This window comes from Myxocyprinus asiaticus, chromosome 14 (genome assembly GCF_019703515.2).
Source record: "Myxocyprinus asiaticus isolate MX2 ecotype Aquarium Trade chromosome 14, UBuf_Myxa_2, whole genome shotgun sequence".
NCBI lineage: Eukaryota > Metazoa > Chordata > Actinopteri > Cypriniformes > Catostomidae > Myxocyprinus > Myxocyprinus asiaticus.
The window spans coordinates 39,846,043-39,862,092 of NC_059357.1; the positions used below are offsets into that span (position 1 = coordinate 39,846,043).

The 16,050-nt window shown below is 35.0% G+C and overlaps 1 protein-coding gene across 1 annotated transcript; it reads right to left on the minus strand.

The window, feature by feature from the left end:
• Positions 1-4,086: 4,086 nt before the first annotated feature.
• On the minus strand, positions 4,087-14,165 carry LOC127452261 (germ cell-specific gene 1-like protein). Its single transcript, XM_051717606.1, has 5 exons — positions 13,865-14,165; positions 12,556-12,603; positions 8,158-8,310; positions 5,199-5,310; positions 4,087-4,366 (listed from the first exon to the last, which is right to left on the minus strand). Exons 1-5 carry the CDS (start codon positions 14,163-14,165, stop codon positions 4,087-4,089), a joined length of 894 nt encoding a protein of 297 aa, XP_051573566.1.
• Positions 14,166-16,050: the final 1,885 nt, after the last annotated feature.

Consider the following 16,050-nt stretch of genomic DNA (forward strand, 5'->3'; position numbering starts at 1 on the left):
CTGTTTAGATCAGACTGAAAGCCTTCTGCCGCTGTTTCCTTACATTCTGAACAACGAACAGGTGTCATTAACATGTAAATGTGGGTGTTCATGTGTGAATATATTCATGTGTCTGAAGTATGTGTACATTTGGAACATGTTTTTGCAGCTTAGTTTCAGTAGTCTCTTTGGGCTGGGGAGGAAGTTTTGAGTTCTGAAAGTTACAATATCTATATATATTTTTTTATATATAAAACAAGCTCTTTTATTTCAAAAGATGAAGAAAACTTGATTTCTCATAATATGACCCCTAGGTATGAATGGCTTCTGGAATCTGTGAGCTCTGACCAAAAAAACAAGGAGCAACATTATATTATAGAAATGTTTCTTTAAATCTGTCCAATAAGCCCACACTAATTAAAATGCAATTTATGAACTGGATCACTTCTGTCAATATTAGAATCACTGCTAGTGTCAGCAGCCTGTATGGCTTCAGGTTATTACAAACATCTGTTGACCCGTTTTGCGGTCGCACTCCACCAGTATGTAAATGTTGTAGAAAGTGCCAAAATTCATTGTTCACATCATTTCAGTCAACCTACAAATGTATAAATACAAGATGTTTGGCATTAAAACAAATTTGTGGCACTGGAGAAATCATGTTTTAAAAGCATCTTTCTGCCAGAGCCAGAGGCACTGAAATGTTTTTCCAGATGATGGAATTCTTACCTTGTTGTGATGTGGCTTGCAAATTGCAAAATTAACAGTTATTTTCATCAAGAGTCATATTTCACAATATATATATATATATATATATATATATATATATATATATATATATATATATATATATATATATATATTAATGTTGATATGAGAAATAAAGACAGTTGGAATAATAAATGGACATAAATAAATGCATTGTGCAATATTTTAAGCACATAAAAAGACTTGTTTTCAAATTAGCAATACAAGGGAAGTCCGTGGGGCAACCCATTTTGTAGGGTTTAAAAGCATAATTTGCAGCATGGATTTTTGTTAAAGCTCTCTTATTCATTACTTTGAACAAAAAATTGTTATTTGAGCTGTAAAATTGTCTAAATATTTCATTTAGCGCTGGGACTGTGGTTCTAGGCGGATGAACTTCTATTTTGTAATTTACTAGTTGTAATCCAGTTACAGGAATGGAACTTTGCACTAGTAACAATGTAATTACTGATATCAAAAATAGTAAGTAGTATATTGCTGATATGTGAAATTTCAGCTAGTGAGAAATTAAGTAGTTATCTGTTATTGCATTTTGAATAGGAGTGAATGTCACATCATTGTGAAATTCTACTAGTAAAACTGTGGTTACAGATACAAAACAATATTATTATTATTTTTTATTTTTTTTATCAAGAATGGGTATTTCTGCCAGTAATGAATTCTATTTTTTTTTCCCAAGAACTGACATTTTTACGAGTGTAAATGTAATAACTGATCAAATTAGTGCTTTTACTAGTAGTAATTCCATTCCTGATATCAAAAATTTGCATTTTAACTAGTGAAAATGTTATCATTGATATCCTGCACATGATTAAAAGTCAATTCGCCGTGCTATAGATCATTGTGAAATTCTACTAAAGAAAAAATATGTTTTTATACTAATTGAAGTTCAATTTTTCCAATATCAGGAATGGATATTTCTGTGAGTATTTACTCCAGTTTTGATTTCAAGAATTAACACTATAACTAGCGCAAATGTTATTACTGATATCCAGAACTGGCATTTGTACAAGTAGTAATTCCATAGCAGATATCAAGAATAAGCATTTTAACTAGTGAAAATGTAATTGTAGATATCTAAAAATCATATCCTGCAAGTCATTAAATGTTAAAAAGTATTTTAATACTAGTCATGCGTAACAGATGTAGCTCCTGTGTGTCCTTGCGCATGACCAATGTTGAGTAAGTTACTCAAAAAGTAATTCATTATAAAGTACTTATTACTACTTTAAAATTGTAATCAGATTACTGACATTACTGATGACTTGTTTGGAAATGTAATCCCATAACTAATTACTTTTAAGTTGTTTTCTAAAACACCTTTCACAGAAAAGCTTTTGTTTTTCCGCTACACGTATTCAAAATAACGTCTATAACGTTCTCCTTGTTCATTGACTCGTTAGGGTGCGCACACCCTTCAGTTATCACAAAACACAAACAGACATATACATTAACACAATTCATGCTTTAAATGTAATCTACATATATAGTATTATTTTAGAAATATGTGTAACCCAAGTAATTCAAATAATTAACTTAATTGAAAGTCAGTAACTGTAATCTGAGTAAAATAAATAAAAAATGTAATGCGCTACACTACTTAGAAATAATTAGATTACAGTAATGAATTACTTTGTAATTAAATCATGCCAAACACTGAGCATAACTATCATTCGAAAGTTACTGGGTGTGGCCTATCAGGTGGTTTCATAAGAGGTATGTATTTATTATGTAACTATTAGGGATGAATCGGGTCCGATAACCCGCTCATGTACTCGTACTCATAAAAATCCTCCGATACCACAAACGATACCATCTTACGAACAAATGTCATTACATAAACAATCAGAGCACAAATTAAAATCACGTAATGTCTTAGTGAGATTACTTTACTGCAAAAGCTGTGATGTAATGATATAAATATGCATGAGCAGTGCGCTGCAAATCTGAGCACTTGTGAATATGTGGAAAGAGTGCTTTTACTTTTTTCATCAGCTGCACGTACCTTTTAAAGCTCCTCCATGGCTTATACGGAGAACAACGTCATGGGCATCGAGCACTCTGTTTGAAGCAAGATTGTTAACAGAGCGCAAATTCACTTTGTAGCGTGAGGCACATATAGAGTAAATTTATTTATTTAAATAGCAGTCTTTTGTGGTTTAATAATCACTTTGAGTCACGTAGCGACCGGCTTTTCCAGATTGGGAAGCTCCCGTCTTATGTGAGAGCTCCAACAATACAGTTGGTCATAACAACACAGAAACACTTCAAAATAAAAGCTCAGCCAAAATAAAAGCTCAATTGAAATAAAAAAAAAAAGTATGACAGAAATGTAATATTATTATTAGTAGTTATGCTATTACTACTATTACTACTACTACTACTACTAATAATAATAATAATAATAACAACAACAACAATAATAATATATCAATAGTAATTGTATTATATTTAAGCAATATCTGACATCTGTGACGCTCATTATGAAACACTTTATTTGACAGAAATAACTCCAATGTATTTTAGATTGTTCTGTTCTGAATAAAAGCACTTCATTTGATAAAAATAATACAATATCATGTTGAAAACTAATTGTTATCATTTATTTATTTAAACACCATTTTGATGATAACACTGAAATTAACTATTGAAAAAAACAAAAAACAAAAAAACAAAAAAAAAAAACAGTATCGCCGATCGGTATCGGCGAGTACCAAAAAAAAGAAAAGAAAAAAAAAGAAAAAATTGTATCGGGACATCCCGAGTAACTATGCATAAAAAGTTTAGTAAGTGATTTTATCACAATAGCATCATTTTAATATGTATAATGTTTAAGTATTGTGGCTATAGGCCTACTTTCATGCATTTATTATTCATCTCTGCATTCCTAGTCCCATAGACTTCCATTGTGATTGCATTACTGTAATATCAACTTTTGTTTGTTTTTACCAACTACAGTAAGTGACAAATCGAAAATTTTGTCTGTGATAACTGACAGCACGTCACAGATGGTCCACAGAGCTTTAACTGAACCAAATTATTCCCTTAAAGGAATAGTTCACCACAAAATGAACGGTCTATCACCATACTTCACTCTCATATTGCTCCAAACTTGTACAACTTTCTTTCTCACATGAAGGTGAGTAAATTATGTCAAAATTTTCATTTTTGCGTGAACCAGCCTATTCCTTGAAACCTGAATTATCATCAATAAAGTTGATATTTGAAACACGTAAGTAACTTTGTTTAGCCCATATCCTGCTCTGTTGACAAAAGCCCTGTGATAGAAATGCACAAAACAGTTCTGCTTTGAAGTGGAGCAGTGTGCTTCATTGTCTATCAGCAGTATTCTCTGCCCTCATAGTCTAGTAATGTGGAGTTGTTGAAGGATGGCTCTATTCCATTCACAGACAGGACAGTGTGTTGGTCTGCTTTTTTTGGCAATGAAGTGATGTACCATAAGTCTTCTGGGACATCCAGCTCTAGAATCTTCTGCTTGATGCGCATTTTCTTCTCAATGGTCCGCTGCTTGAACTTAAACTCGATGATGGTTTTGGTATAACGGTTTAAAGCTGTGACCGCCGAGCCCATGCAGGTACCAAACGAGCCCCATGCCAAACTAAGAGAAAGAGTAGAGGAGAAAACTAACTTGTAACATTTACCATATCCAAAAATCCTGAATCTTTTATACAGTGAGTTCTAATTAGAATTCACATACGTGCACTAATCAAATGTTTGGACAAACTTGAATGAATTTATGTTCCTCGTGATCTTAACTTTTTGATTTTAATACTGTTGCTACATACTTGAAAGGTGTTTTCTAGACAAATATAAATTGTGCATGTGTATGAATTTCTAATGTTTCTTTTATGTTTCTACAATACTAAAACTGCAAATTAGATTTTTTTTAAATGGATGAGTTTGACTGGATAGTGTGCGAAAAGCAACCAACAAGTGTCCAACTCCTTGAATATTGTATAAGCTTCCCAGGATGCAGAAGGCTATACTATAAAATATAGGAGAGTTTTGGTCACTACATAGTTCCCATGGTTCCTTTTTGGTTATTGCATTGTTTTGATGACTTTCCTATTATTCATAATGGTTTGGAATGATGAGGGTGAGTAAATGATAACAGAATTTTACATTTTTGGGTGAGCTATTATATATTACCATTACTCCTGCAAGCAGTATAACTTTTTATTTATTCTATTTTTAATATTTTATGTATTTATGTAACAGAAAATAACAGAACAATGTAGGCCTACTGACAAAAACTTATTGCATTTTATTCTAAAATGTGTAAAATAGTACTAGTAATTAGGTGTGTCCAAACGGTTGACTGGTAGTGTAGAAACAATTTGGCTAATTGACACATTTGCAGATTTTGATGTACTTATTATGTGCTAAATACATCTTGATTATGCATCTGCCTTCATGCATATGAAGCTTACAAATAGGACCAGCTGTAGTCCCATGTCTTAGGTCTCCAGTCCTCTGGACCCATACTGACAGCTAGCTGGAAAGCTGTGGTGAACATCATGTGGGCAACCATCCCAAAAAGGCCTAGGGCACAGAAAAATGTAAGATCTGTTACTGGGCATTAGTTGTAATTCTTGTCTTTATCCAGAAGATGGCAATCTGAGTTTTGCTGTAATGACTGCTGGCATAAGAACAAGCTCAGTCCAGCGTGGAATGCCACACTGATAAGAAGCTGTAATTATAAATATAATACCACAGAACTGGGAGTACGAATCTGAGGTGTGGAGATACATGAGCTGAAGAAGCTGTAGCCCTGAATCTTTTCAGCCCCAAATGTTTAGAGACACATGGGTACAGGAAGTAAATTAACTTTGGCTATTTATGGATTATTAATTGATGAGCTAAAGTTAAAAAGTATGCTAAATTATTTGGCAAAATTAATCTTTCACAGTCCTAAACAATAATCCTTTACAACAGTGGTTCTCAAAATTCTCAAATCTTGTCTTCACACATTCAAATTTAAAGCGGTAACAATACATGCAAGAACCAGTGTGCGCAATTTCGCTCACTGCGCTGTGCTCATGTGAAAAATGTAATACTGTCAGTCGAAAGTCTGAACTGAAAGATCTAGTCCCTACATAGTTTGCATTTTCACTGCAATGGCATTAAATCTCTTAAATTCTCATCCTCCACAATATTAATCTGCCAGTAGACAGTGGCTATCTGCTTTCCTACAGCAATCGTGAAGCTGCGTTCATGATTTGCGTCAGCTTCAAACACTGCTTTGAACGCCACATGAAAAGTGCTTGTAGACAAAAATGTCTTATTCTTCGTTTTGGTGATAGTTAAGACTTGATGTGCTTCTGTGGTAATTAAAATGCGCCTTACATAGGCTGAAAAATACTTTAATTTCTATCACAAGTCCCATATGGGCTTGTTTTGTACATCGGATATCTCTAAGAGGTCCTATCTCTTTCATTTTATCACTAACAGGGAAGCGCTGATGTGTGGGTGTGTTGAGAAGTGTGCATCAGTGTAATGATTCTGGGTGGACACATCAACACATCACAAAGGTTCCGACCTTCCAACAAGTGTTTATACTGGTTTATGCTGTATTAACGGTAATTGTGTTAATCGTGATTACATCTTTTTTAATTAATCGCATGCGTTAACACGTTACTTCTGACAGTTTTTTCATGTGTGAGCCAGATTCAAATGGTTGAAGAGGAACATTTTCAGTGAATTAAGATTTATATTTTGGTCTGTTCTTAACACAACACTATCATATGGCTTTAGTAGACTTAAATATACCACTGTGATATGGATGCCTTTTAGGTGCTTTTAGAGCTTGACAGTCACAATCACAATCCTCTCATCCCTCATTTTGTGTATCATGGATAAAAAAAAGTCTGGTTAATACTGGTACTAAAGAAACTGGTACTAAAATACTGGTTTGGAATGATGAGGGTGAGTAAATTATGACAGAAAAAAGTTTCAAAGGGGGGCATGACCGCAAAAAATAAAATAAAAAAAGAGAACCACTGCTTTAAAACATGCCTAAAAGTTCTCAAAAAAACAGTGCGAACACAAAGAACCACTCATTCGATGCAGTTTCACGGGACTGCACCCGCTCTCCATTCCACCTGCCCTTCATTATAAATGAATTGTGCTATACTTTGCCATCCCCTCTCAATTCTGCTGCTATCTGCAGAACTGACCCTTCACTAAGCCTTTCCTTAAAAGCATTTCTGACCAGTCCTATCTTAGCAACTGTTGCCGTCTGCCATTTCTCTGAAAAACGTTGCTTTTTTTTAACGAGAGTCTACTGGAGTTATGTGTGGTTGAGTATATTAAAGCAGAATTTCATAGAAATGATCCAAAAAAATAAAATAAAAAAATAAATAAATATGTTGCTGGGTCACTTGTAAAAGTGACACAGAGTACCTAGAGAATTTGAACTTGTGTCTGCATTTTCAATATAGCCCAACTGGGCATGAGTCTGGTCAATGCTCATACTTCTCTTATGAGAGCACCAAGAAGACTGTGGATGTCAAGTCATTTTGGGTATTTGGGGACAGTATAAGGATGAGTAAATGATCAGAGGGTTTCATTTTGGGGTGAACTATTCCTTTCAGATCATTTATTTTATTTTATTTTATTTTATACTAACTGTGATGAAAGTATTGATAGTATATGAATGTAGCTATTGTTTTTATTTGACTGTTTTTTCTTTGGCTATTGTAATGGCAGGTGCTGATGTGCAGTGAGTCTGTGGGTGAGCATTCCTACAATCGTCTGGATTAGAGAAATATAGGGGGAGGGAGGTTGGTCTCCTCTCGCCATGTCACGTACCAAAACCACTACCCCCACACCAATCCGATTACAGCACAAACCACCAAATCCCCATGCTGTTGGGACAGATCACAGATAGACAGGCGTACAGTAGGTTCAAAACGATGACTCATCCCACCATCCAAAACACACTCTGACTTTATATGCTACATATGAACATACAATGTATGATTTCTATAGCATAAGTATAATGATACCATGAGGATATTTCGCAAGTCCAACAGCAAATTGTTCTCAAACCAGAAAAAAAAAAAAAGAAGGATGTGTTTTAAATTTGTGCTCATCAATTGATGTTGATCAAGCATGTCTATTTTAATTAGGAGGGTTGCAAATTTATTGAATAATTAATCAAGATTAAAGTTACAACTGTAATCAACTAATGTAACTAATTGTGAAAAGTGTCAATTTGACTGTACTCATGTTGAAAATGTAAAAGAAAATAGTGTAAAAAAAAAAAAATCTTTAGAAGAAAAATAATGTCAAAATATGTAAAAAAAAAAAAAACTCAGTCCAGAGTTTTAAATAGTTGTTGTATTTTAAATTGCCGTTTAGTTGATGCACCTTTTGTAGGGCAGTTACCTGAGAGAGCAGTACACAGAGCTGCAAAGGCACTGAGCTTGAGTCTGTTTATCATGTTAAAACAGGGACACATCTCTATGACCATGAGAGCTCCACCCGTGAATAGCAGAGCAATGTACAGACACTCTGCCACAATACAAAGCCAAAGCACTCCTAATAGAAAGAGAGAGAGAGATTCCGTAAATAATTGCCATTGCACAGATGTTATTCTCCAAAGAGAGTTACTAATATTTTTACAAATAGTAAACTGATTTTTAATTACTCAAATAATTGCCATTAAAATTTTCTGCTGTTGTGCTGAATGTAGAAAAAGACGGAAAATTACTGAAAAAAATAAGAAAAAGGTAGAAAAGCAAAACTATGCATGCACGCATACGCACAAACAAAAGTTCTTCTTGTTAAGTTTTATTCTAAAAATGAAAATAAAATATGGTAACATACACAATAACATGGAAAAATGGTTAACCCTATTACCAGTTCTTTCACTTTATTGTCATATTATTAAAAGTTAAAAATGTATTTTGTTTTCTATTAAATATTCAACCCAATTTTAGCAATGACAGCTGTATATTTACTGTAAATAAGGATCAACTTTGCGAACTATTCAGGTTTGATTTTGATCCATTCCTTCAGGCAGATTTAATCTGAGCTGATACAGAGAGAAAAGTGGGGGAGCTGAGAAGTCAGAGTTCTGTTGAGCTCTAAACAATTTATTAAAACCTAAAAAGTGTAATTTAAAACAACTTAAACTATGCTGTACATTTTGGCTGCCGCCTGCAATTTTTCTCACCCAAATTTAAAAGCTTACCTTACACAAATACAGTGAAGTAATTGAAAAATACTGAATATTAATTGTATATGAATAATATTTTATAACTTTACAAGCATATAATTCATGTTCTGTATGCTCTATCTCCCCTCAAAAAGTCTTATTTTATTCCACTAGATGGCAGCAAGTACTTGGAATAAGACACTTTCCTCTTTCATCTTCCATTGCAATATACAGATCTGAAATGCAGGTGGCGCTCTAACGCAGCTGAGCACTATGTGCTTGTTGCTGAGCTTTCAGTCTATTTTCTGATCCTAAATTATGTGATCCGGCCTCTGAGTGCACTAGAAGATTAATCTATGTGTTGTTGTAAAGCTGAGATCCTCAGCTTTGCGATAATATTTTTATGATATAATATTTCATCATCAATAGCCAAGAACATATTTTGCCTGTGATTTGTTTATCATGCTTTTTATGCTGAAATGCATCATTTGTTCTGGATATCTGAGACATAACACTGGATTATTTAGCCAAGCAAGCTCACAGACAAGTAGAAATGGCTCATTTTTAAGAAAACAGCCTTAGGTAAGAGCTGATATAGAGTTTGTGTCTACTTGGGGCTTACAGAAGCAGTGATCGGACCAGACACGAAACTTTTCTCTATGCTGTTTTACAGAGATCATATTTCACTTCGTAATTTGTTTGATAATCAATCGAACTGTGGTGTTATGGCAATAAAACTAAATAGTCGCATTTCTGAGAACGAGAGCTTTCATTTGACGTATGACTTGTCTATTTTAGAGCTATCTAAAAACTTTTATGTTCATTTCATATTTCAATTGTCACCTCAGGGTGGTGATTATTTGCAACTCTGAGGGCTTATATGTATTATGTCTTATCTATTGTGTAACATAAATGCAAAAGAGATGGAGTTTCAGATTTTAAGCTTTCAAATGGTTCCACAATTGACTATTTATGTATCCTGGAACTTTAACATTTTAAGCGTAACAAACACTGCCTGGCCAAAAAAAAAGTTGCGTTTGGATTTAAATAAGCAGATACTTAAGAGCCTATTATTGGATCATTATTGCAGTGATTAATATGTTTCAGCTGGCAACAATTATGCAGTGTGTAGCTTCTCATTTCTTAAACAACCATGTCGGAAGACGTATCTCGTGCTCGTGGAAAAGATGTTAGTGTGTTTCAGAAGGGGCAAATTATTGGCCTGCATCAAACAAAGAATTCATCTAAGGAGACTGCTGAAATCACTGGAATTGTGTTAAGAACTGTCCAGCGCATTATTAAAACCTGGAAGGATAGTGGTGAACTGTCAGCTTCACGGAAGAAATGTGGTCGAAAAAAATCGGATCGGAGATCAGTAAAATGCTTGGTGAAGTCACATCATAAAAAATTGACAGAACTCACAGGCTATGTTTAATAATGAAAGTAAGAGCATTTCCACACGCACAATGTGACGAGAACTTACAGGATTGGGACTAAACAGCTGTGTGGCCACAAGAAAGGCACTTGTTAGTGAGGCTAATCTGAAAAAAATGACTTCAGTTTGCTAGGGAGTATAAAGATTGGACTGAAAAAGATTGGACATAAAGATTGGAGCAAAAGGAAAAGGCCATGTGGTCTGATGAGTCCAGATTTACTCTATTCCAAAGCAATGGGCGCATCAGGGTAAGAAGGGAAGTGCATGAAGCGATGCACCCGTCATGTGTAGTGCCCACTGTACAAGCCTCTAGAGGCAGTGTCATGATCTGGGGTTGCTTCAATTGGTCAGGTCTAGGCTCAGTAACGTTATGTGGCAATAAAATGAAGTCAGCTGAGTACCTGAATGTACTGAATGACCAGGTTATCCCATCAATGGATTTTGTCTTCCCTGACAGCATGGGCATATTCCAGGATGACAATGCCAAGATTCTTTTGGCTCAATTGTGAAAGAGTGGTTCAGGGAGCATGAGGAATCATTTTCACACATGAATTGGCCACCACAGAGTCTTGACCTTAAACCCATCTTTGGGATGTGCTGGAGAAGACTTTAAGGAGTGGTTCGACTCTCCCATCATCAATACAAGATCTCGGCCAAAAATTAATGCAATTCTGGATGGAAATAAATGTTGTGATGTTGCAAAAGGTTGGCGAAACAATGCCACGACGAATGCGCACCGTAATCAAAATTAAAGGAGGTCCAACGAAATATTAGAGTGTGCATTTTTTTTTTTTTTTTTTTTGGCCAGGCAGTGTATTCATTATTATTACACGGGTCTTTGGAATACTCGATTCTTATTGGTCAATAGTGCCATCTAGTGGCCTGATATTTCTGAATAACAAATGCATATCCGGGGATTAAGTCATATCAGACTGGTCTTCTGGCTATAACGAGTCATCTTTCCTACTTCTCGGATCACTGTGCAATCTCTACAAGTATGCTAATACAATACTTTTAATGTAAATCAATGTTTCATGTCTACTTATTTATTTATTTGGCAAGTAGTCTTGTAATAAGCTGGAGAATGAGCAGTCATTTTTAACAAAATAAACACCAACAGAACTCCAATGCAAACTGGAGGTGGAATTCATCTGTTCAGCAATTTTTTTCTTCTCACATTATTACATAATTTCAATGCAAATCAATGTTTCATGTCCATTTATTTATTTATTTGACAAATATTCTTGTAATAAGCTGGACAATTAGCAGGTGGTCATCATTTCAATGCAAATTAATATTTTTACAGTATGCCCATTTATTTGGTTGGTAGCCTTGTAATAAGCTTAGTTTACTTAGCTATTATGATTAAGCTTACTTAGCTTAATCATACACTCCTGGCCCCACCCACTGGACCCACTAGTCATCTAGCTAGTGTTTTTCTTCATCTTGACTTGGTCACCATCATGTTGTTTGGTCAGCTCTAGATGTGGTTTTGTAAGTTATGGATTTTACAGAGCACTTGATGTGGTTGATTGGTGTAGCTTTACTTCATTATCACTTCTGAACTCTAGCTGCTTCAAAGTGATCTCCTTTGACCTCTCTTTTCACACAAAATATTTTATGCAATGACCTTTTCTTGGCAGTATCTGTGAATTGAAGTTGATGTCTTTTCCTGTGATAATGGAACCAACGGTCTGCATTAAGACCCCCAAACGCTTGAATATTGCTTAGTAAAACTGTCCAAATGTTTGCTTTTTTAACTTTGAACTTATTTGGGATGCTCTTTAGTTTGCATTTTCACTGAGTCCTTCAGATTCTAAATGTCACTTCCTTAACCGTGGGATTTTATTGTGTGAATTTAATGATTCACCAAAAGTGGTCAATTGTAAGGGAACTGTGTAAATTAGTTTGTGTAAATGGTGTAAATCTATAAACTTAGAGCTTAACAGAACTGCATACTTAAACAGAATTTGCCTTTTTTTTTTTTTTTTTTTTGGATCTTAAATTGTAATAAAATAAAACACATCTAAACAACTTCAGTAATCCAGTGAACTACAGTAAATGTCAGTGTTATATTTGTAATATTGTAATATGAAATAATTGGTTTAGGGTAAATAGTTTTTCAATGCTCAGTATATGATACCATTTTTCATTTTAATAACATGTAGCCTAACATGTGTTACTTACCCACCTCTTTGATGATCAGGTGTGATCTCTAAAAACTTCCTACAGCTAAATCCTATAAACAGAGAAAGTTCTGGTAAAACACTGCTTTTAAATCCATTTTAAAACAAATACATACGTTTTTAAATTGTGAGCAACATCTGCATTTTCATGTTAAAGGCACAAGTACATACTGTATGCAGTTTTGGTTTATTTTGTAATTACCAATACCTTGTAAATAAATTACCATGGCGTATACTGCTTTTCCTGATGTTGAGTACTTTTACACTATGTTTTATGTTTTGCATTGCATATGTACCCATTATATATTGAAAATGTACATAAGCCCACCTGGCAATGTACATTACTTTGACAGTGTGACAAAATTCATATGTTCATATTTATATAATTGGCAATATCTTGCAATTATTTCATCTACAAGTTTGTGGCTGTTCCAAAATTCAGCAAAATACCCATTTTTCTCAAATATTTCTTGTCATGTCCTATAAAAATTCCATGGTTGCAGGTAGGACCAAAAACAACTGTTGAATGATTTATTGACAGTTGAGACATACTATACTGTAGATGTATTGCAGATGAGCAAACAACCGGACCCACTTTATATTAGGTGACTTTAGCTACAATGTACTTAAGAATTTGATACAATGTATTTATTAAGTACATACATGTTGTTGCATTGTACATACATTTAAAGTGCCTGCATTTAACAACATCTCTAGTTACACTGTTTACCTTAACCCTTAATCCTAAACAAAACCCTACCCCAACCCTTACCCTAAAACCTAAACCTAATTTAACCCCTAACCCTAAACCTACCCATACCTCAACCTCAGTAGCAGCAAATGTGAATCTTGTGGGAATTTTGCAGAACAACATGTAGTTACACAATAAGTACATTGTATTGTATTGTACTACGTAGTAGCCTAAGACACCTAATATAAATTAGGTCCGAACAACCTAAAAAATAAGTCTTCCAGATGTAAACAAACACATCAAATAGAAGTCAGGGTCTGTAACTGTAAGGCTGGCATTACTCAGCATGAACTGGATACAAAAATTATAGTATATTAATGACAAAATATGCATAAAACTTTTTGTTTCCTATAGACACAAGAAACATTGTCAAAATATTAGGTTCTTTCACTTTTAACAATCACTTGTTTGGGTAAAGACACTAGTAACACTAAGTCATGAGTTCAATTCCCATGGAACACATACTGATGATACATGTACCTTGAATGGACTGCAACCTCTTACAACCTTCTGCAGACAATACAGTCAAAAATCTATATGAGCCAATGATACTGCTGTCTTACCTATTAAGTCAACTGTTTGTTCACAGGAAAACCAGATACCTGCGTGAAACTTCCTCATGAGGAACTTCTCCTCTCCCGTCTCGTAGATGTACTGCACCAGCCGTGTGTCGTTGATGTTGGAGCTGTTAAACCGGATGCAGTAGGACTGCTTGACTCTCACTGGCCCCGTGCAGAAGGGTTTTGCCACCTTCCTGGTCCCCTCGCACCAGTAGCTGGTGGTGACCGCTGAGATCGCCATGGCAAATGCCACATAGTTGAAAATGAGAGCCAAAGATGCTCTCTGAGCATGCTGTATACCCATAAGAGAAAAGTAATCCTGGCTTCTGGCAAGCGACCGTTGAGTTTCTTGCTTCCGACATTCAAACTTTTTGAATATTTAATTGTCTCTGGTTTATTGGGTAGTACAGATAATTGAACATCCCATCTGTGGTTGCTGCTCCTTGGAAGTGCTGAGCATTGATAGACTAAGTGGACCAGCACTGATGTTTCTCGAATGATGACTGCTTTTGCTCATGTCTATCTCTTATGCTATCTGTCTCTCTTATGCTTCACTCTAACTTATCCCCCCTCTCAACAACCTCCCTTCCCCCCCAACTTTTTCCACTGTTATCATTTCAAAGGGCAAATTACATGTTAGACCTTAGTTTTGTTGTTCCACCTAAACCCGTAGCTTATTTCTGTGAGCATAACAATAAAAAAGATTACCAATCAGATTATTCTTCAATCTGATGTAGGGCTCTCTGCCAGCATGTGAGTGAAGACTTCCACCATTTTCAAGATTACAAAACTTTATATTAATAATATAAATGAACTGCAACAGGGTATTGAACAATGGGTTTTATGTACACAAGATGAATGCATAACATTTTGATGCCACAATTAAGCACATGTGTGTGCATGCAAAAATGGTTTATGTGTGTGTGTGCGCAAACAGCAAATCCTGTCCGATTTGACAGCTGGATTATTTTTGTGGATATTTCAAGCAAATATAGGCAAATGGCTGTTGCAAATATGTTTTAAGGGGCTGACAGATGTAAACAGACAACAAACCCTGGCCCATCCTCCTAAGGCATATTTTCTTGTTTTCTTTTCTTCTTCTTCTTCTTCTAAAAATAATAATTATTATTAATACATTTATTACAAAATAATTTGTTATAAATTACTTTTTAACTTTTATTAATAACATATTCACAAATTGTCCAGGAGAGAATAAAGAGAGAGATGTATTAGGTGCTAAAATAGGTACTCACCAAGATTTATAGATAACGCTTTTCAAAAAGGCTGAACTGTGAGACATCATGACAATGTTTGCCCCATCTCACCATTTCTAGACTTTAAGTGAGCTGCACAAAAAAATTAAAATAAATACAGTGAAGGAAATGGCATGATTTTTAGAGGTGCTGTGGAACAGGAAATGCCGAGACTGGATTAAAGCTCATCATATCAAAGAACACTGTGGGATGTTTATGTAAGGTGGAATCCTGAGATTTATCTCTTCCTGTATATTTCATGCTGAGTGAATATAATTTTACACAATGTAATAATATAAAGGCAATTTCAAGATGGTTTAAGGAAGTGACGTCTTTTTGTTCCTTGAACATTTCCTGCTAGACGCAAACTCAGACTGCATTCCAAATGGGATATGTCGCCGCCCTGAAGGGCACTTTGAAGGGAGAACAATCATAATAGTCATTCTGTAAGATTGCTTCAAACTGACTTTCCATTAAATATGACTTTAAAAGTTAGTTCTGAATGACCCTTATTTTTGAGCCCCACACCTTTTAGCCTTTCAAAGCTCTCACAGTGGATGGTAAAGTCTTCGAAGGGAATAGGACATAGGGATAATCACTTCTGAATGGAACGCACCCTCATTCAAAATCACACCGGGAGGCGCTTCACTATCATTCATAGTGACTTTAACACGATTAACGTTACTAACATAACACGATTGTCATAAAATGCCATCATTAAAATGTGGACCATATTGTTCGATGGCTGGATTCTCCCTGGTTACCTGGAACTAACGGAAATTTAAGCATTTATATGTGGCCAATTCGGTTGGTGGCGCTGTTGTGCGTGCCTGCTAGAAGTTGCGACTTTTCTTTATATATGCCACTTCCCGTTTGTAGAACAGGTTGGGAGGTTGTTGGGAGAATAAGTTCTGATAGGTCTCTTTTAAATTACAT

Excerpts from the sequence above, each read along its gene's own strand:
- LOC127452261 (XM_051717606.1), bottom strand. The coding sequence starts at position 14,165 with ATGGGTATACAGCATGCTCAGAGAGCATCTTTGGCTCTCATTTTCAAC. Across the intron at positions 8,311-12,555 it reads CACACCTGATCATCAAAGAG|GAGTGCTTTGGCTTTGTATT; the intron begins GTGGGTAAGTAA and ends TCTTTCTATTAG. Across the intron at positions 4,367-5,198 it reads GACTACAGCTGGTCCTATTT|TTTGGCATGGGGCTCGTTTG; the intron begins GTAAGCTTCATA and ends TCTTTCTCTTAG.